Below are 19280 nucleotides of genomic sequence, written 5' to 3'. Positions count from 1 at the left end.
CCAGATACATGCGTTGAGCCTCCCAAAGCTGTCTGTGGGGAGGAACCGCATACCACCACCCATCCACGCACCTCGACAACGGTTGCGACCTCTACGCATTGTCACATTTCTTGGTTCAGCCCCGTCGTACCCTCCATATCGTCCCACATAGAGTGGTGCCCGCCCTTTTATCGACTTCCAACAACTGTCGAATTCGGTCTACCCCCACACTACACACCATGGCATCATCCAGCAAAGCCTCGCGGATAGGGGAGGAGTAGGTTCCCACGCCCCTCCTCCACATGGGAGCTTTCTGCTGACATTTGAAATTCAGGATATGGAAGTGAGATGACACCATTCATTTTTGTTCTGGAGCCTACGCATACGCCTTGACTTTTGTTTCTATCAAATACTGACCGACTGACCTCTGTACCTCCAGGACGCGCATCGACAAGGTCAGCGCCGAGCTCGTGACGCTGACGTACGGCACCATTGTTGTTCAGCTGTGCAAGGATTACGACAATGACTACGCCGAGGTCAACAAGCAGCTGGACAAGATGGGGTACAACATCGGCCTGCGACTGATTGAGGACTATCTGGCCAAGTCGAACACTATGAAACGATGTACGAGCTTTCGGGAGACGGCCGACATGATTGCGAGGGTATGCATACATGCACAGCATCCCCGTCTAGAAATACAACAACCGCTTACAAATTATCGGTGATTTCTTCAAGGTCGGCTTCAAAATCTTCCTGAATGTTACACCGCAAGTGACGAACTGGACGAGCGACAATAACCAGTTCTCTCTGGTCTTGGATGAGAACCCTTTCGCCGACTTTGTGGAGTTGCCGGATGATGGACGGGCACAGGACGAGCTGTGGTACTCTAATATTTTGTGTGGAGTGCTAAGGGGCGCACTGGAGATGGTGCAAATGCAAGTCGAGGTTCACTTTACGAGCGACGTGCTCCGCGGCGACGACACGACGGAGATGAGGGTGTCGTTGGTGCGGTACATTGACGATGAGCTGCCGCCGGATGATGACTGAGCGGACTGCTCAGCCGCGTATGCACTTCACCACAACAGTGCCGTTGACATTCTACCAACCGACTTAGTCTACCTGCCGCCATTGCCATGACTCGAATTACCGAATTACCCTCCTTACGGGGAACTTCGTTAGGGAGGAACCTACAGCCGGGGTATATGACTCCCAGACATCTACCAGGATACCACAAGGTATCGTGTGCTGTTAAGGTGTCTTTTTCCAAGGCCCTAGGAATAGAATTCTTAGGCATATAACAGCGGCTAGGTGCGTTTACCACCAAGCTCCGTACAACTTTTATACTATCTAATAGGCCGACGACGGTGAATACTATGTCATGTTCTGGAAGTTCAGGATATGTTATGTTAGTGTTATGCCGAAGATGAGTAGTACAAACTGCATCAAAGATGTCTGTGCCTGGGAAATGTAAGATGCCCTAGTTTCTTGAGTCTTGAATCACTCGTACATCTGCATGTGGCCATGTATATCTATCAGTATACTGGCAAGATACGTGAATCAGCAGTACGATGCAACGGTATGGCCAAGTGCCAGCCTCCAGGCCAGGGTTCTTCGGGATATTGATTTCTGCCTATCAAAAGCTACTCCGGGATTGAATAATCATTGGATAGGATTATCCGAGAGGGAGATTGGGCCAACTGGATCAAGAGCATGCGATTCGCTAGTATCATGTGCCTTAGGCATAAATTCCGGTCAGGCGACTGCAGTCCCAGAGATACGTCAGTGTTCTCGAAATTACGCAACTGTGAGGCACTAAGGGGTCTTACGTAGAGGTCCGTGGGTGCCACGATGTAATGGGGTGAATACAGTATACAGAGCAATACCTCCAGTGAATCAGTCTCATGGGAATCAGTGGAAATGCTGTTTGAGTGACGAGGAGAGCATGGTTTTCTCAACAGTGCTTGACAGACATATTCTGCATTCATTTATTGACGACCAGACAAAAGTTACAAAAGAAGAATTCAATTTCAGTCTAGGCGTATTTAAAGAAGTTATATATTGCTGGTACGCGAGGAGTCTAGTACAGTAACGGCTGTTTGCGGTTACATTTCTTATATTTCGCACTGTATTACAACCCACTAGTGCTAGGCAATCTAATCACCTAATCTTACTTGTAAACCCTAGCATAACGCCCACTCAACTACTGTACGAGAAGGATTATAGTGGCTTCTTACCCCGTATACGCCGTAGTAGCACGTTTTGACGGTGCGTATCGTGAGCCAGTAGTCAAGTTGCATACTGTCTCTCGGGGCTGTTAGAAGGGCTCCAGCACCTGGAAACCTTGTGCCACTCCCCCAAAAGTCACTCCCTGGATCTAGAAGCACCTAAAGCATGTGGCCCCCCGGGGCCTATACCCATCGCTCCTTCCCAAAACTCAGTCAGGCTGATTCCCTGCCAAAGCACGTCGCAGGGTGTGTCTCTCGGTTTTCCTCATTCCCCCTTCTACCCCGTGTTTTCCGCCTGAAAAAAACTCCCATCAACCCCAGCTGGTCTGTTCTACTAGCCACCCATCTCGACTTCCATCGCGACAGTCCGACCATAGTTAGCCATTCATTTGGGCGGCGACGAGCGATTGCCAGGCCGATGCTGACATCGCCTTGACGCTACTGCCAGTCCGGAACGAGACAGGAAACCCGCCAAGGACACGACCGATCTAGAGAGCAGAGCCTTGGAGTGTGAGCAAGTCAGTCGGCGACAACGACGCCTGCACCACTCAACTCAACCAACGCTACTACGCATCATCTTCATCCTCGCAGATTACGGGGTTGGATTCTGCAACTATACATTAGGCAGGAGATTTTTTATCATCAGCTGTCGGGGAACATCTACGCATCTCTTGCTTGTTTTCGCGGACTGACACGCTGCGACTGCTCCTTTCATCAGCGGATGAGCGTGCAACCCGCCTGACATTGCTCGGCTCCATCCATAATTCTTCATCTCTCACTTTCTCTCTCCCTACCTATTACACTTCAACATACCCCTCTACAATAACTCATTATCACGACACCGCGTCAGACGTGCGCGTGACGCGCTTTGAAGTACAAAGGGCAAGATAATCATTCCATTTGATTCTACTACTTCCAGGTAGTTTAACGACGTTACGCCATTCGTTGGCAAACTACCAGTGGCGATCCCGCGTTGTCCGACCCGCCACCCTTTATGCCGCTCGATTGCTACACATAGCAAATACATCGTCATCACACAACACAGTTTTTGAGTATCAGCCTAGGCCCCATCGGCCATCGCGCACTTTTACTCTCTTCCCCCGTTGCTCGGCTTCTTGTCAGTCAGGCACGGTATCTCTTTTTTTCTTTCTACCGGGGGAGGGCGCTTCATCGCGAGTGTCGCTTTGACCCCGTGACGCCACCACCACCCAACCAACACGACCTTGCGTTGCCACGACTGGCACGCTCACGAGGCCGTGCACCTCACGATACCCCCCTTTCACAATGAATCCCAACGTTAACATGCCCAACATGAACCCCATGGGCGGTCCTGTCGGCAGTGCTCCCGTACCCATGATGAACAACGGAGCCATCAATCCTGCCGGTGGTGCGCCCGCTGGGCCCCCGAGGCAACAGCAGGTCAATGACAACCAGCGCGGTGTGCTCAACACATACATATACGAATATTTTCTCCGCTATGGCATGCACGAGTGCGCTCGATCCCTTCTCTCTAGTGACCAGCCTGTCAACGTCCACAAGGATGGCTCCAAGGTCAATGGTGCCGGAGACGACTCCATGGACACGGATAGCAAGGATGACCTAGAATCCAAGCTCCCCGATGACCTGCCTCCTCCCAAACTGCCGATGCCCGCCTCGGACACGTCGTTCCTCTACGAGTGGTTCTGTCTGTTCTGGGATATCTATAACGCTCAGCGCCAAAAGAGCGGCAACCCTCACGTTAATCAATACGTCTCGCACACGCAGGTAAGCCAACATGGCCAAGCACATGACAGCCGCGCTTCCCCTTTACCCCTTCCCTTTCCTTCACTCCATGTCGCCTGTCTATTAGCCATCCTACATGGTCAGGTCGGCTGAATCTCTCTTTTTTCCCTATCTTCATAGCAACAGTCGCGCCTAAAGCAGAATCAACAGCAGGAACTCCTTCGCCAGATGCGACCCGACATGGCGCAGCAGCAATACCACCAGATGATGCGCATGCAGAACGGCACCATGGGCATGGGTATCAAGCAGGGCAACCTTGCTCGCGCCGCCATGGCCAACAATCAAAACAAGTAAGGTTTTCTTTTCTACCGTTGCGTGATCGAGTGAGCCTGTGTATTGCTTGATCAACCGAACGCCCAAGCTACGCCTTGCGCAGTGTCCTCGGCAAACAAATGCTAATGACCCTTCCCGTCTTTTAGCCCTCAGGCACAGATGCAGATGCTGCAACAGCAACAGCAGCAAGCCAAGCAGAACCAGATGCAGCGCGATCCTTCCTCGATGGACGGAAATCGTGATCGCCCCTCGTCCCCTGCCTCTGGAGAGAACGCTCCGTCCCCCTCGAAACGCCAGCGTCTCGACAACGCGCCATTTAACCCGAACCAGCCCGGACAAATGATACCGAATGGACGCCCCGGCCCCGGAATGCCACCGCAGATGCCCGGCGCCGCCGCTGCCACCGCAACCCAGCAGATACTCGCCAGCGGTCTTACCCCTGGGCAGCTACAACACTTCCAAAACTTTGTAAATACCCCTCCGGCTGCTGATGAAAAGTCCATTGCAACTTACTCTCAGCGTCTGCAGCAGCACCATGGCAATCAGATGGGCAACAAGCAGATGCCAAATGCTGGTGGTCCCCCCGGCCAAGGCTCGCCCCTGATGCAGGGTCCAGATGGCACAACCCTGAACAACTACTACAACCCTCCGGGTGGTGAGATGGGTGGCCCAAATGGACTTCGCTCTGGACCGGGTGGCCCGCAGCAGGCTGGCGGGAGCAACCACGCCCTGCAAGATTATCAGATGCAACTCATGCTGCTTGAACAACAGAACAAGAAGAGGCTAATGATGGCTCGCCAGGAACAGGACAACATCGGCGGGATGCCCCGAGAAGGTCAGCCTCCTGGCCCTGGCGGTCCCGGAGTTCCTACGGGCCCCAACGGCCAGCCGTTCCCCGAGGCTTCTCCTCAGGCTATGCGAGGCGGGGCCTCTCCCAACCCCGCTGAGCAGATCAAACGAACGCCTCAGATGAACAACTCTGGCGTCCCGTCACCTGTTCCTGAAGGCGGCCAACAGTCTCGCGACTCGCCTAACCCTGGAATGAACTTTTTGGCCAATGCTGACCCCAGCATGGCCCCCCACTTTTTCAAGGGCCCTGATGGCAGCATGAACCCAGCTCAGATGAATGGCATGCGCCCGCCCAACTCCCACCCGGGACAGCCTTTCAACGGCCAGATGACGCCGCAGATGATCGCCGCGCGCCAACAGCAGCAGCAGCAGCAGCAGCAGCAGCAGCAGCAGCAGCAGGCCGCCGCCGCCGCTGGACAAGGCAACCCCCAGCAGTGGCAGCAGGGTCCCAATGGCCAGTTGATACCCCAGAGCATGCAGCAAAACCAGCAGCCACAGGTTCAGGGAACACCCCAGCAGCGCGCCATGCCTCCGCCCTCGGCTCCTGCCGCCGCCCCCGGGAACAATGCCAACAACCGCACTACGGCATCACCACAGCAGGCCAATGCGGCGCCGCCTACGCCTAACCAGTCGAACAAGGCTGCCCCCAAGAAGAAGGAGACCAAGGCCGCCAAGGAAAAGGTAAGACATAGTGGCAAGATGCCTCCCACATCTATCGCATTGGTCTGTCTTTATGCATCATAACTGACACTCAATGCAGCGCGTTGCGAACCAGAAGAAAGCAGCGCAAGGCAACAACAATGCGACGCCTGCCGCCGACAATGCCGAATCAGAGGGCGCGCCTGCGACTCCTATGACGCCTGCTAACCCTGGCGGCTTCAACAAGGGTGGCCCCAATGCCGCCAACAACCAGGCACCTCCTACGACGACGACCGCTGCGCCCGCCGGTGCTGCTGCTCAGGCGCCTCAGGCAGCCCCCGTTGGTCCTCCTCCAGGCCAGCCCGATCCCAACCAAAACTCGATGGGGATGGATAACTTCGGAATGGTACGCAAAACGTGTTGGCTGGTGCTTTCTACTGAGAGGATCGACTTACTAACATTGATAAAATAGTCGTTTATGGACATGGAGAACCCCCTTCAGACTGGCGATGTTCTCAACGACTTCGACTTTGACTCCTTCCTACATGATGGCGACGGTGACGCGCAACCGTTTGACTTTAATGGAGCCTTTGCCAATATTGAAGGTGGTGAGATTGGTGCTGATTAGATGTGTGTTTTTCCCGAGCTTTTGGAGCAAAGGTACTAGACTTGGAAATTTCCTCACTACGTTTTGTTTCTACTCTTCTATTTTCTTTGTTTGGATGATTTCCGGCGTGGACTCCTTAATTTTCGGCATCATTGATCACGGCGTTCACGAGGGATTTATATCACGGTCATGAAGGCGATCGGGTTGTTTGTTGAAGGGGCGGTGGGTGAGGAGACGTTAGGCCTACCCCCCCCCGCGCGCTTCGTTTACTTGAATCAGCGCTTTATTTGAGGTGCACGCGATGGAAAACCAGAAAGAGTTTGTTTTTTTTTTGAGTGCTTTTTATTACTATCACCCTCTTTTCTCCCTTTCCTTCATTCGTTTGATTTTGTCATCTCATGTATACTCTTTTTGTCCCTATCCTGTTTTTCTTCATCTTGTGTCGTTTTTTTCCAAGTCGTACCAAAGGACTCGTCAATTGGGTGAAAACCAAAATTCTATCTCTCCTCCCCCCTTTTCCTTCCCGTCCATCCTCCTTGCTGTGCAAAAAAATGCAGCTTTCAGGAAAGGGGTCTCTATTTTTGTGGGAAGAAGGAGGGGGGGGTGAAAAAAGAAGGAGAATCTTCTTCCTTAAATTCAAAAACAAAAATTAGGTGTAAATGTACAACAGACAAAAATCTAATTGCATAGCGGCGACTCCTTTTTTCCCCTTTTCCTCAGGAACTTTGCCCTTAGGGAGATATATTAAGGAATGCATCATGACTGGACCTATCCTTTTCGAAAGAAAGCAACTATTTCCCACGTCAAACCCTACTTGTAATAAGTACAGGAAATACGATATCGTTCCAATTGTATCATAGTATGATGTAGTTTAACATTAGTAAGTCAGCCATCAAGATATTGTACGAATTGCAAATGCCGCTGCTGGACAATCTATAGTGTCTTGGTCCGTTTCCCTTCCTATTGCAGCAGCCATGCGTCGTGGGGTGGGCCAGGGTGGCACGACTACTAGTTTCATTGTGGCGCTGCGTGTAAGCGAAATCACCTGCGGAGAACGCCTTTAAAGCACGGTAGTATTAACCAGACATCATAAGCATGCTTGGCAATTCACATCAAGCAAGCCAAACAGAGAAAAAAAATTCATGTCATCAATAGAAATAAAAAACAAAAAAGTTGTATAAAAATGATGGGTATCAACAGCTATGTAAAGCGTACGAAGTGTATGTATCCAAATTCCCTTTTTCTCCCTCCGAAAGTCCAGCAACGCCAAGTCAAGTAAAGCCCCAACACTGTATTCCTCCCTTCACCATTTCGTCTGAAGGAGATACGAAAAAGCGAAAGGAGAGAAAGAAAAAGACTGTCCCCTCCCTGTCAACAGTAGGTAGGTTTACGTGGACTCGTAGACGGCAGTGTAGAGGACTTCCATCATGTTCTCGTAGCCAGACTGGGTGGAAGCGTCGGGGTCGCCCTGAAATATGTTAGTAAGGCCCTGATCTTGATGAGAGAGAATAGGGGTTCGAATAAATAAATAAAACTTACGGGCCAGGTGCCACCAACGGCAACATTGAGGATCATGTAATAAGGGGAGTGGGCGAGGGTACCCCAAGTGCCCTCGTCGGCGACCTCAGCACCGAGAATGGTCTGGTAGGGGTTGCCGTCGAGGTACCAGGTGATGGACTCGGTCATCCAGTAACCGGAGGAGCGGTCAACCTCAAGGGCCCACTGGTGCCAGTCGTTGTTGGGAATGGCGACGGGCTGTTGGACACCGTCAGGCTGGGTGCAGAACCAGCTGTCGCTTCCGCAGTGGACGGAGCCGTAACCCGTCATGACGCCGTTGACCTGCTCAAAGATGTCGAGCTCACCGCAGAGCGGCCATTCGGTTCCAGAGCGGACGGCGTCGCCCAGGAGCCAGAAGGCGGGCCACATGCCCTGACGGGCGCTGCCGTCGCCCATCCTCAGGCCGGCCTGCCAACGCATCTTCTTCCCGGGGGCGGGGGTGAAGGAGTCCACAGCCTCGAGGCGTCCAGACGTCCAGCTGCCGTCATCCTTCTTCCAGGGGACAATCTGCAGGGTCTCCCCGCCAGAAAGCTGGACGTTGGAGCTGGAGTCGCTGTACGTCTGCAGCTCGTCGTTGACAGACATCACGGTGACGTAGCTCCAGGCCTTGGTGTTGACGCCGGACCCGGCGTCGCCGTTGAAGCTATCGGACCAGGTCAGATTCATGCCCTGTATTGTAGGAGGCCTGACGGCAAGGGCCACGGGGGCGGCCGCAAGGACGGCAGAGTAGAAAGTAGAGGCGCGCATCTTGGGTGGAAGAAAGATAGGTCTGTTTTTTTTGGTGATTTTTGGGTGACTTTTTTATAGGGTCGTGTGTGTTTCTGGGCTGTTTCGTTTCTTTTTAGGCTCACAGAGCTTAGGAAATGAAGGTGATATCGCAAGTATGAAGGAAGAGGCCACAAAGAGAGTGAAATATGCTCTTGTATGAAGGTCAGGGTATATCACAAAGAGGGGATGAAATTTGTCACGGACGAAGAGCAAAGTGAATAGTCAGGGCCACCTGGGCGACAAGAAAAGGAATGTATAAAAAAAAGTGAAGGAAAGGCGAAACGACGCTGAGGAAACAAGAGCACGACGGGTGTCAAGGAAACATCAAGAGGAAGGGGATGTGTGCCGTGGCGGGCGGGGGCAACCGAGACGTTTATACTCTGACAGCATCTCTCCTCCTCGCGCGCATGTTCGGTGCGATTACATGCATGACCATCTGCCCCATGCTTCCTTGTGGCTCTGTTGCAAGTTACCGAAAGCAGCGAGCGGCGCGACGTGGACAAGGGCCAAAAGGGGAGGGGAGGGGAGGTGGGCGAGAGTGGAGGCTCAGGTCCAGATCCCGACGACATGGGGGTGAGGACCTCAATCCAGGGGCGATATTGCAGATCCTGGCCCAGCTCGCAAATGTTCAAGAGGCAGCCAGCTCATCTAGTTGTCCCAAGAGCCAAAGGTTCCCCTCTCTCCCCCTCCCCGATTGCCAGCAAAGTCCGAGCCAAGTCGAACCTTGGACGGCTTCGACTGTCAGTGCCATGACCAGGATCACGAGAGCATGATCGGTCATGATTGGGAGCTTGGCGTGTGAAAAGGGGGTCAAATATGAAACACGACCATGGCAGGGGTATCAATGTCGACAAGGGCCATGGCAAGGGCCGTCAAGCTTGAGGTTGCTTGCCAAGTTGATTGACAAGGATTGAAGAGTCACGACCCATGAGCGCTTCGATGGTCCTGCATTGGCACGCAGAACAACTGAGCTCGCTGCAGTTGTTAGCTTGGGTGCCTTGGGGCTTGGGCTGTGCTTTGGCCCTTGGGTGACATTGAACTTTGAAGCAGCCATTGGCCTACAGCCATGGCAATGAATGAATGTCCGCGCCTCTTCTCCTCTTTTGTCGGTACTTTGCCTTGTTCATACCAAAGCACCGATAGACTTGTACCCGCGGACTTGGTCCGAAGGCGCTAATATAATACGGTCTGTCCATCTTTTGCCTCTTTTTTCTCTCTGTTTCGAATGAAAGCGCATGATGAGCCTAAAATAAGATGATTACTACTGTGCAATAACATCGCATCATGCCTACAGTAATACCGGGCTCCAGTTAGAGTCAGGAGAGAACCATCATCGTCGTCTTGATGATAATTGTATTGGGCAATGAAGCTGAACACCCCCCACCCCTATCCTCATCTTCATCCGCTGCACTATTTTTCCATGTTCTCCTACGCTGTATATATGAGTACAAGTATCCGTGCGGTGTACGCAGACGGGAAGTATCTGCCGAGTTGCGGAACATGTGCCTAGCCCGTTTAGTCATCAACCAGGGCTTTTCTGATCGTGGTGGTCGTGGTGGTCTGGTGGATACGACATGCCATTTCCACCGCTATCTTTCTCTTGCGTTTTCTTTTGTTATCATAGGTCAATATATTGCCTCCAGATACATGTTGATATCTCGAAGCGCCCCCCTGGTTCCGATGAGAAATAACAAAGATTGCACCAGTAATATCCGTAAATGTGATATTATTCTGTGATCAACGCAGGCACTAGTACTGTTCGGTAGACCATAAGTAATAGAGTGAGGGACAAACGAAAAGCCCAGGCGATCAATCCCCCAGCCCCCTGTCCTTTTCCCTTTCTCTTCTTGATTGCAAGGGGGGTCGAAAAGACTTGCCGTTCATCTTTCCTTTGTGCCGAATTCCAGTACGATGGTTCGGACTCGCCCATGACTCCGCTTGCCAAGCACTGCAAAGTGATCAAAAAAAATTATTCTGATAAAAATTAAAAATATTTGATAATGAAACAAAAGAAGGTTGAAAAGGGCGCATAGAACGCCAAGGGGGAAAAAAGGAAGAAATAATAGGAGAAGAAAAAAAGTTGCTGCAAGGCCGAAACAAAAATGACGGTTTATAATGTATATTGAACCTGCAATTATGAAACTGTTCAACCGCAGCCAAACGACGAGGCCTAAATCCATGTCCTCTGCCAAGTTGTTAACCCAACGTTATATTGGGGGAATATCAACCGACACTCGATTTGGGTACGTTGTTGTGAGTACGAGTAATACTCCATATTCGCCGCCTGAATACATATACTCGTACGCGAGTTGGCAGTCTCTTGACTTCTCACACTCGTACAGAGCAATTTATACTCCATGCTGCACCAGTATTGTTATACCTGAAGGTTGAAATACTGGTATCACGATCTATTAGGTTCGGTGAATCAAGATAACGGCCACGGCGCCACGTATGTCTTGCACCAGCCGGTGAAGAAGTAAAGAGGTATAGATCTTCAAGGCAGAACATACTTCAAGAGGCCTAAGACATATTACGTTGCCACGTTGGTCTATAGTAACCTGTGTAAAAGTATCCGCTCAAGCCACCCTTCTTTTATTCGTCGTCTCGTGATATACAAGCACTAAAGGTGTTATAACATGTTGTCGTGGGATTTGTAGATGCTTTTACTTGTCTCTCCTACATCCACTATTGTTCTGCACCGCTCGATGTCGACAAAGTATGGCGTACAGAGTCATGCATGCATGCATGCTTACCCAACGGTAACCAATGCAGGCCTCGTCGGCCGGCCCTTCTCTATACCAAAAAAAGCGGACCAGTAGGCAGTGGGATGAAGCTGAGCAGACCTTTCTCGGGCTTCTAAGGCTGCTGCATACACCGTTGGGGTATCCTAGCCGCCACATCCCTCGGGAGTATTCCTTCTCCAGAAGATCGCTCTCCTGCTCGCCACCAAAATTCCTCTGCTCAGCGACAGTCTGCAATCATACTCATGTCCTTCAACGGATCTCCCAATCGCTCATTCAGCTTAACAATGGTGTTCTGATAGATCCTCGCGGCGTCCAGATGTAAAAGATCATCGTCATCATCTTGCAGGGTGGCCACCGCTCTGACATAGTGTTGGGGGTAATCGGACTCTTCTGTGTCGACAGTTTCGTCTCTGTCATCATCGTCGTCGTCTTCGTCGTCGTCGTCTTCATCCTCCTCTTCCTCATCTTCAGGAACCCCGCTAAGCACTTCAACCATCAAGACGCGGGTCTGCTCTACCAGACTTCGACAGCGTACCATATCGGTGACGGTCATGCCAGCCCGAAGACCATTCTCGAACCCTGGCAAGGCTTCTCCCGTTTGGATGTCGCTACCGGCTAACAGGCTGGAGAAGCAGTGGTCGAGCTTACCTAGGATCTCGAACGATGCCTTTGGTGCCGGCGGGAATGACCGCACATACTGAGTGAAGTCGCTGGCTAGCTTGAGCATGAACGGTATCTGCAAGCTCGCTGGAGAAGAATATCAGTCTTTATATTCATCTTCATCGAAAGATAAACCGTCAAATTAGAAGGAACAAGAATTGCGATAAAGTCATGAAAGAAGAGATGAAAAGGAAGGAAATAAAAAGAGAAGAGTTTGGATATGTTCTGCACTTACGAGTTCCCGAGAGCCAGAGCACATTGACGACGGAGTCAAGATCTCGACACACTTCGCTAAACGACTTGTACCCAACCACCTCGTCACCTGCTTCCGGGTTACCAAACTTCTTGACATATCGCCGCGACGTATGCAAGAGCCTCTCCTCAACATATCTCCTGGTCAAATTTTCCTTGCTGGATCCTGGCCGAAGTGATTTACCCCGGGGATGTGGCAGGTCATATGCCAGTCTATAGGACGCTGACGACGGTGCGGCAGACGGGAGGGTTTGGTGAGGCAGAAAGCCACCTGGGCTCGGACTTGTCATTGTATCACGTCGATCGGGATACTGACGTAATGACTGACGATGAGAATATAGTAAAGACGGATATGTGAATGTAGTGTACTCTCAAGATTAATACGGTTCACATCATAACAAGCCAAGGTGGGGCGGTTGGTCTGCAAACTGACTGAGAGAGAAAAGAAAGTACGTACCCTTTTTAGTTATAGAATTGAAGCTTTCGTCCGGGTCATGTGACTGGCAGCGTCAACACGTCCCCCTAGAGGTCGCAATCTAAGAGACTCTCCAAAACGTCAAGACAGCCGCCTCTTGTCGAGAAATCTCATCACAAACCACCATCTAGCTATCACGAGCTTGCCAACCAAGCCAACTGCAACACACCATCCATCACGTCACATCCGATAAACAGTAATGTCTCCCGCCAAGCGAATTGTTGTCGAGCGCTCTGGCCCTCGTGGTGCTGCTGCCCCCAAGGGCTTCTTCGGCTCGACCTACGACGTTCTGACTAGCTCTGAGAACGCCGCTGTCGTCCGCAGCATCGGCCTCTTTGGCGTAAGTCATCAATCCATTTCGATCCAACAGAAAATTTAACAGCACATCTAACACTCTTTCTCCAGGCTGCCGTCGTCTTTCTCCAGAGCTCTTGGGGCGAGATTCTCCTGCCTCCGTATGTTCTTCCCCGATCAATCTGTCTATCCATCTCCCGAGAACACCAAACACCTTGCTAACTGGCCATCAGGCAATGAATCCCCTCGACTCCACGGAACACCCCTATCTGGCATAGAAAGGGAGCATGCGCCTTTGTAGCTCAGCCGCTATAATACATGTACAATATTTCGCCGCACGGTTGTAGGATAATAGATATGAGAGCAAGCTGCAAGGGGGAAGAAGCATGTGAAGCTTCAGGGAGCATCATGATATTGCTTACCTGCACGGATGCATGCACGCTKTTTTTTTTTTTTTTTTTTTTTTTTTTGAAAATGAAAAGAAACTTCCTAGTCCCCACCTCCTTGAGCTTTTCGATTTTTCCTTGCGCTGCCGCCCTTGCCAACCGACTAACCCTTTGCGTGATCAGACTTCGAAAGCAAGACAGACCACACCATGACCAGAGCTTGATTATTTTCATGGGTTCGGTTTGGGAGGATATGGGAGTTTTTTTTTGCCTTCTATCCCGTGGAAGCAGACTGGAAGCAGATGTTGATTTCGTGTGTTGATACATTGAGCAATAGTGCACTGTGTGAAACACCTCGAACATCACAGATGCAAGGTAATCAATTGATCATGAACTGCATGAATTTTTAAACAACGATATTCACTTTGGACGACTGCATTGATTGAGATTGAGATAGAGCCGTGTATTGGTCTCTCCACGGTATTTTATTTGATTTGGGGGAAGACGAGGTAAGTTAGCCCTCGTGGGCTGACTGAAGACCCGAGAGCCAGGAGAACACGTGCCATGTAAGTCGAAGAGACTGATTGATGGTATCAGAGTATAGTAAATGTATGAATTTGCTTCTTTCAGGTATTAGAAACCTCAGTGGTCGTAGATATTCATAGGAACAAAATAGTATATGCTTGAAGACAAAGAAAGCAAAACCTAATCATTCGGGTATACTTTACTTCAATTGCCAAAGAGACAAGAGCGATAGTGTAGACCAATGCTAGCCACTAAACCCCAACTTCCTTTTTTTCCCCACCATCTCGCTTCCAGAAATATTATATGACAGGCCTGTAGTTCCCGTATGTGAAATAAAAGAGAGTGAAGGGCGAAAAGCTCTAAGAGACTGGGACCATGTCGGCCATTAGACCCGCGACTCATGCTGGTCAAGGTTGCTATAAACTCTGACTTGGCCGTTGTGCACGCGGTCTTCCTTGAGTGGGCAAAGCTCAATAGTGACATCATCAGGTTTACCACTGCATGCGCCGGCTTCGCACTGGTACAGTATGGTATCCTGCGGAGTTGTGGTCGTATTGCTGCTTGTCGTGAAACTTTTCGTTCCATATGATACCTGGGCGTCATGAAAGCGAGAGGGCAAAGCGATGCAGGTACGAGAGTCAAAGTTGTCATAGTCCTGTCCACGAGACTGGGAGAGACGGCGAGCGACAAGAGTTCCGAGGGGAAGAATAAGAGAGACAGATGTCAGTATCAACGATGCTGCCTCGAAACCAGTCCAGTCAACCCACTCTAGAGCGGAGAAGATGACTATGCGGAGCGCGGTGTTAGAGTGGGTGTGTACAACTAGATTCGAGGAGAATAAGAAGAAAACAAACCTGGAACGATCATGAGGATCCCATTCGTCATGACGAGTACCTCCATAGGTGTAAGGCTCCGATATGACCGGAGAAGAATGTCACGGTTGGTAATGACGTGAATTACCAGCTTGACGTTGAACAAGGCACAATACCAGCAAATAGAAACGACATTGGTGATTATGGACCACTGAGCAACCCAGCGGAAGGGATGCGCCGATTCAGCAGACATGATGGCCCTGCTCTGGAAGACGGTGAAGGCCAGGCGCCAGCTGACAGTGAGAAGTGTCACGATTATTGACACGGTAGAGAGGGTGTACTTGACGATATGGGGCCAGAGATGGAGTATGGCGCGCGCCTGGACGAAGAGAGCCACCTCAATTATGATGACGAGAAGAAGGGAGATGGCGTTGGCCGCAATGCTCACTTGGTAATCACCGAGTGGGACGGAGGAGTAGTCAGAGGACCAGTAGTTGTAGAACTCGTCAAAGGCGGAGGGGAAGAAGGCGATGAGCAGCGACATGCGGACGACGCAGAGGAGCAGAGCGAGGATGTGGAGGATGGTAGACATCGCCCTGAACTTGGCCCGGGGCGTCATTATCACCACAACAAAAAGCATGATGATGCAGGCTCCCAGCTGGGCTCCATACGTCACGGACAAACCCACGGACCCATTGTTGAAGGCGTCGATTGCCGGTATGGGGATGTGGATGGGTGTCTTGCCGTCCGCCCCCAGAAAGCGAACGTCCTGTTTATGAGGGTCAAAGACAGCCATGCTCTTGTGTACTTGTGTACTACCAGTATACAGTAGCAGTAAAGTATACAGTAGTTTCGTCTATGTATCTCTGCGCTGGGATCGATAAAGCTCGAACCTCCCCATAGAAAACGTGTGTGGTCAGTGCTTTCTCGCCTCCAAACGGACAGAGAGTTCGATATATATAGATAGGAGTAGGGGCCAACGGAAGTTTTTATATTGTCATACAGCTCCTGCCAGTAGGCCTTAAAGAGAAGGAAGTGTTGGTGTCCGAAGTTGAAGAAGGGCAGATGCCAACATCAACAAGAAGTTTCAAAGGTGCTCAACTGGCAAACTCTTCAAGTGTCGTACAACAAGTAGACACACTTTTTTTTACCGTTTGATAGGGATGTTCTATATATCTCTCTGAGAGGCAAACCACCGTAGTAGGACTTGCGAATATGTAGCTCTCAACTCTGTGGACGGTTGTTACATATGCCTCTGACGACCAGTGGCTCTTACACAGAGAGAGCTGGTAGGCCGACAATACTTTTCTTTCCTGTCGGTGACAATCTGAATGAATTATCAGCGGTTCCAGGAGAAAATATGACGAATACATTATCACGAAAGATAACCGAAAAGAAGGAAGAGATGACTACACATCCTATTTTCTGCAAAGAATAATGCTAGAGAATCTAGGTAAGACTCCAGGTTAAGTTTGCCTATTGCTATTGTCCTTGTGCATATCGTCGATCCGCTTAGTATTGTTGTCCGTCCCTTGCATTGTACCTCATTTGCAATTGGCTCAACGCTTGGGCACAATAGCGACCCATTCAGCAGCCAACGACAAACACCTTTCCCATCTGCCAGACGTTTGGAGTTGGTTGAGTAGTTTGGGTTCCATCAATTGCTTGCTCGCGTCATGTCATATGCCCATATCATATCCCTGTCTTGGCACTATCCGTGAAATTATGATTTTGAAGATTCGCTGGGGTCATCCGAACTCATCGGGTGAACAATCACGCAGTACCACTTGTTTCTAGTATATATCTGGCAGGAAACTCGACGCTGGTTTTGTTTGCTAATAGATACCAACATGCGGTGCCTCAATCCATGTAGTCTTGGTCTCTTAAGGCTTTGAGAAACCCTGAAGACAATACCAAGGGAACCCGCATCATTGTGTGACGTATTGTGAGAGATCACATCAAATTCTTCGCCGTCTCTCTTCTGGGCCAATGTAACATTGAGTTCATCATTCCTATGTGTAGACATTTCTATTATTCCCGCTTCCACTAAATTGGCCTCGTTACCTCACGCCCAGAGACCCATGCCCAGAGCGATCTTGCGTACCAAGGCACTCTTGAAGTACCACTCGCGAGCAAGGGAACGTGTCATCTTAGCAAATACGGCTGGCGTTATACGTCCTCTTTCTACGGCGCGGCCAAGCATGAAAACAGCATCGCCAAGAGCCCTCTCTTCCGCCACAAGGAGATACAGCTGATTGGCCACGATTGTTGGCGCGACCAGTAGTTCGTCAATATTCGGCGCTGGATGACTCTTCGATCCCTCAATGACACCATCTGCCCTGTTCAATGCCTCGTGCAGTATGGCCGTGTTGGACGTGAGCACGTTGGACAGCTGTGTCAGCTGACCCATCTCCGATTGCATAGCTGGTAGCACAGATAGCATAGCGTTCCGCTGCGCCTGGAGCCCTGCCATGCTAGACTCGTTCTGCTGACGGTTATGTTGCCTCATTAATGCCAGAGTTTGAGCCAGCTGGCTCAACAAAGCATCTTTCTCAGGATTGGGGGGGATAGGAGGAGGTGCCACAGAGGATTGGCCTGGAAGTTCCAAGGTCAAAGGTTCATCAAGGAGATCGGGAGGGGGTTGGGCCGAGCTATTCTGTGGCTGAGGAGCACTGGATTCTCTGTTCCAACTTGCTTCCATGCCCCCCTGTTGTGATGTTGCTGTTGGCTGCTGATATCCGGCCTGGTATCCAGGCTGCTGCCATTGCCCATGGCTAGCAGCATTCGCTGCGTTTGACGGCTGAGGATAGTGCGTTCCATGTCCGAGGGAGCCGACAAATGGTGACATGGTGCTTGAGAGGGGACGTGAGGGCAACTGGTTGAGCGGTTGTGCCTGGTGCAGGCCTGGCTGAAACTGCCCATGGACCGATTCTATAGACTTGTCGGTTGGTCCACTCGCTTCCGGCGGCAGAGGTGGAGCTGATTGGTATCGCGACGAGGCGTGGGACATAGGTGAAGTGTGCGTGACGGTTTGTGGTAGGGGTGACCCGGTGTAGAACGGTTGCTGGCCCTCTTGAGGGGTCATTTTTGGCGGCGGGGGAGGCGGACGGGGCTGCTCGTGACTGGCTGATCTAGAGGCAACCTGGGAAGGTAAAGGCGGAACAGGAGGCGGCGATTGTACTGGCTGGGGATGTTGAGTCTGCCTCGGTGGCTGACGAGCGATGACGGGGGGCTCCTTCGCAAACACGTCACAGAGAAGGGCAAGCAAGTCTCGCACTGTCGATTTCTGTAGGCAAGTAAGCATCCAGTCGACTTTCATGGGTGGTTGATAGGCAGAGAAAGAGCGTACTCACATCCCAATACTCAGCCCAACCGACCAGATATGGATGATAAACTTGGCCTTGGGGATCTATATGTTGTCCTGGTCGAATCACCATGTTCCCCGTCGGCGTGACATAGATTATCGGTGGCTCTCGTGGGTATGCATGGGGCACCCAGACGGACACAGGAAACCTGTAAATGTTCCCTCGAAAGTTCACGGGAAGTGTTCCGGATAGATGAAGGAGCAACGCGCTGTAGCCATTGGGAAACGCTGGTGTATATCAGTATCGGCTGTCGGGGCACTCGCATGCCTTATAGAAATGAGGGTACAGTACTGTGAACGTCTGTGCGAGGCGCTAGGGAGGGATACTGAGCGAGGGCTTGGGCGACATCGTTGTACGTTCGATTCACATCGTGGTACTCCTACAGAAGACTACTGATCAGTATTCGGTCTGACAAAATTAGACGAAGAGTCGAATAGAGTATTCGGGATGACAAACGCTGGTGAGGACGCTGTATAGCCAGTTGAGGACGTGCTGCTGGACGGGCATCCTCGTCGATGGTCGCGGAGAACCGGCGTGGGCCTTGCTTTGTATGTATCCCAGCTTATGTAGGATACCGTTTGTGCGTAGCCTAGTTTGATCGAGGACTCCGTCAGACATGTGCGTCCCACTTATGAGGCCGTCGAGGTCGTCCGGCGCAAAAGTTGTGCTGATATGCGCTCAGATGCAAGAGGTTATCCAGGACCTGGCTGTGCCTGACATTAAGCTGCACCAAGACGTCGAGACACTAGCGCAATCGAGCTCCCCTCCCCCCTCCCCACTCCCCACCCCATTCTATCAGTATGTACCTCGAACTACCCGGAAGCCCCTCTACAAATCTATCTGTAGGACGCGACGGCAGGAAACGTCACAGCACATGACGTCTCTATTAAACCAGTTCAAGAAGTTTTTGTTTATAGCATTAATATTGATGGATGGTGTCCCATGTTTTTGTAGCATCGACTATGTCTAATAGTTGTTGTCCTAAGCTAGTAATAGTTTTGTCTCTTTATGGTTTCGCAGTTTCTGTTAACTCGGACAACAAGAGAAAATATGTATTCAAGGGCTCTCATACACTTCCAGTAGCTCAA

The 19280-nt window shown here is 50.9% G+C and overlaps 7 protein-coding genes across 7 annotated transcripts; 3 read left to right on the top strand and 4 right to left on the bottom strand.

Moving 5' to 3' along the window:
* Window positions 1–218: 218 nt before the first annotated feature.
* Window positions 219–1026, top strand: GMORB2_1219 (trafficking protein particle complex subunit 3; the record flags this gene model as incomplete). The annotated part of the gene is made up of 3 exons (XM_035463201.1): window positions 219–256; window positions 419–641; window positions 715–1026. 3 exons carry the CDS (start codon window positions 219–221, stop codon window positions 1024–1026), a joined length of 573 nt encoding a protein of 190 aa, XP_035324625.1.
* Window positions 1027–3488: 2462 nt separating this feature from the next.
* GMORB2_1218 (cAMP-dependent protein kinase pathway protein) lies at window positions 3489–6375 on the top strand (the record flags this gene model as incomplete). The annotated part of the gene is made up of 5 exons (XM_035463200.1): window positions 3489–3968; window positions 4107–4276; window positions 4406–5789; window positions 5869–6153; window positions 6220–6375. The coding sequence occupies 5 exons, from the start codon at window positions 3489–3491 to the stop codon at window positions 6373–6375; spliced, it is 2475 nt and encodes an 824-aa protein (XP_035324624.1).
* Window positions 6376–7741: 1366 nt separating this feature from the next.
* Window positions 7742–8658, bottom strand: GMORB2_1217 (Glycosyl hydrolases family 16; the record flags this gene model as incomplete). The annotated part of the gene is made up of 2 exons (XM_035463199.1): window positions 7742–7822; window positions 7894–8658. 2 exons carry the CDS (start codon window positions 8656–8658, stop codon window positions 7742–7744), a joined length of 846 nt encoding a protein of 281 aa, XP_035324623.1.
* A 2982-nt stretch (window positions 8659–11640) lies between these two features.
* On the bottom strand, window positions 11641–12625 carry GMORB2_1216 (Conserved hypothetical, protein; the record flags this gene model as incomplete). The annotated part of the gene is made up of 2 exons (XM_035463198.1): window positions 11641–12170; window positions 12319–12625. 2 exons carry the CDS (start codon window positions 12623–12625, stop codon window positions 11641–11643), a joined length of 837 nt encoding a protein of 278 aa, XP_035324622.1.
* Window positions 12626–13009: 384 nt separating this feature from the next.
* Window positions 13010–13344, top strand: GMORB2_1215 (TOM core complex subunit Tom6; the record flags this gene model as incomplete). Its single annotated transcript, XM_035463197.1, has 3 exons — window positions 13010–13150; window positions 13216–13265; window positions 13338–13344. 3 exons carry the CDS (start codon window positions 13010–13012, stop codon window positions 13342–13344), a joined length of 198 nt encoding a protein of 65 aa, XP_035324621.1.
* A 1056-nt stretch (window positions 13345–14400) lies between these two features.
* Window positions 14401–15623, bottom strand: GMORB2_1214 (pheromone alpha factor receptor; the record flags this gene model as incomplete). The annotated part of the gene is made up of 2 exons (XM_035463196.1): window positions 14401–14801; window positions 14870–15623. 2 exons carry the CDS (start codon window positions 15621–15623, stop codon window positions 14401–14403), a joined length of 1155 nt encoding a protein of 384 aa, XP_035324620.1.
* A 1269-nt stretch (window positions 15624–16892) lies between these two features.
* On the bottom strand, window positions 16893–18810 carry GMORB2_1213 (ESCRT-I complex subunit TSG101; the record flags this gene model as incomplete). The annotated part of the gene is made up of 5 exons (XM_035463195.1): window positions 16893–17735; window positions 17856–18113; window positions 18181–18419; window positions 18484–18571; window positions 18649–18810. 5 exons carry the CDS (start codon window positions 18808–18810, stop codon window positions 16893–16895), a joined length of 1590 nt encoding a protein of 529 aa, XP_035324619.1.
* Window positions 18811–19280: the final 470 nt, after the last annotated feature.

Source organism: Geosmithia morbida (genome assembly GCF_012550715.1).
Source record: "Geosmithia morbida isolate 1262 chromosome Unknown scaffold_1, whole genome shotgun sequence".
NCBI lineage: Eukaryota > Fungi > Ascomycota > Sordariomycetes > Hypocreales > Bionectriaceae > Geosmithia > Geosmithia morbida.
Note: the sequence above shows the minus strand (reverse complement) of the source record. Positions and strands in the feature narration are given on the sequence as shown.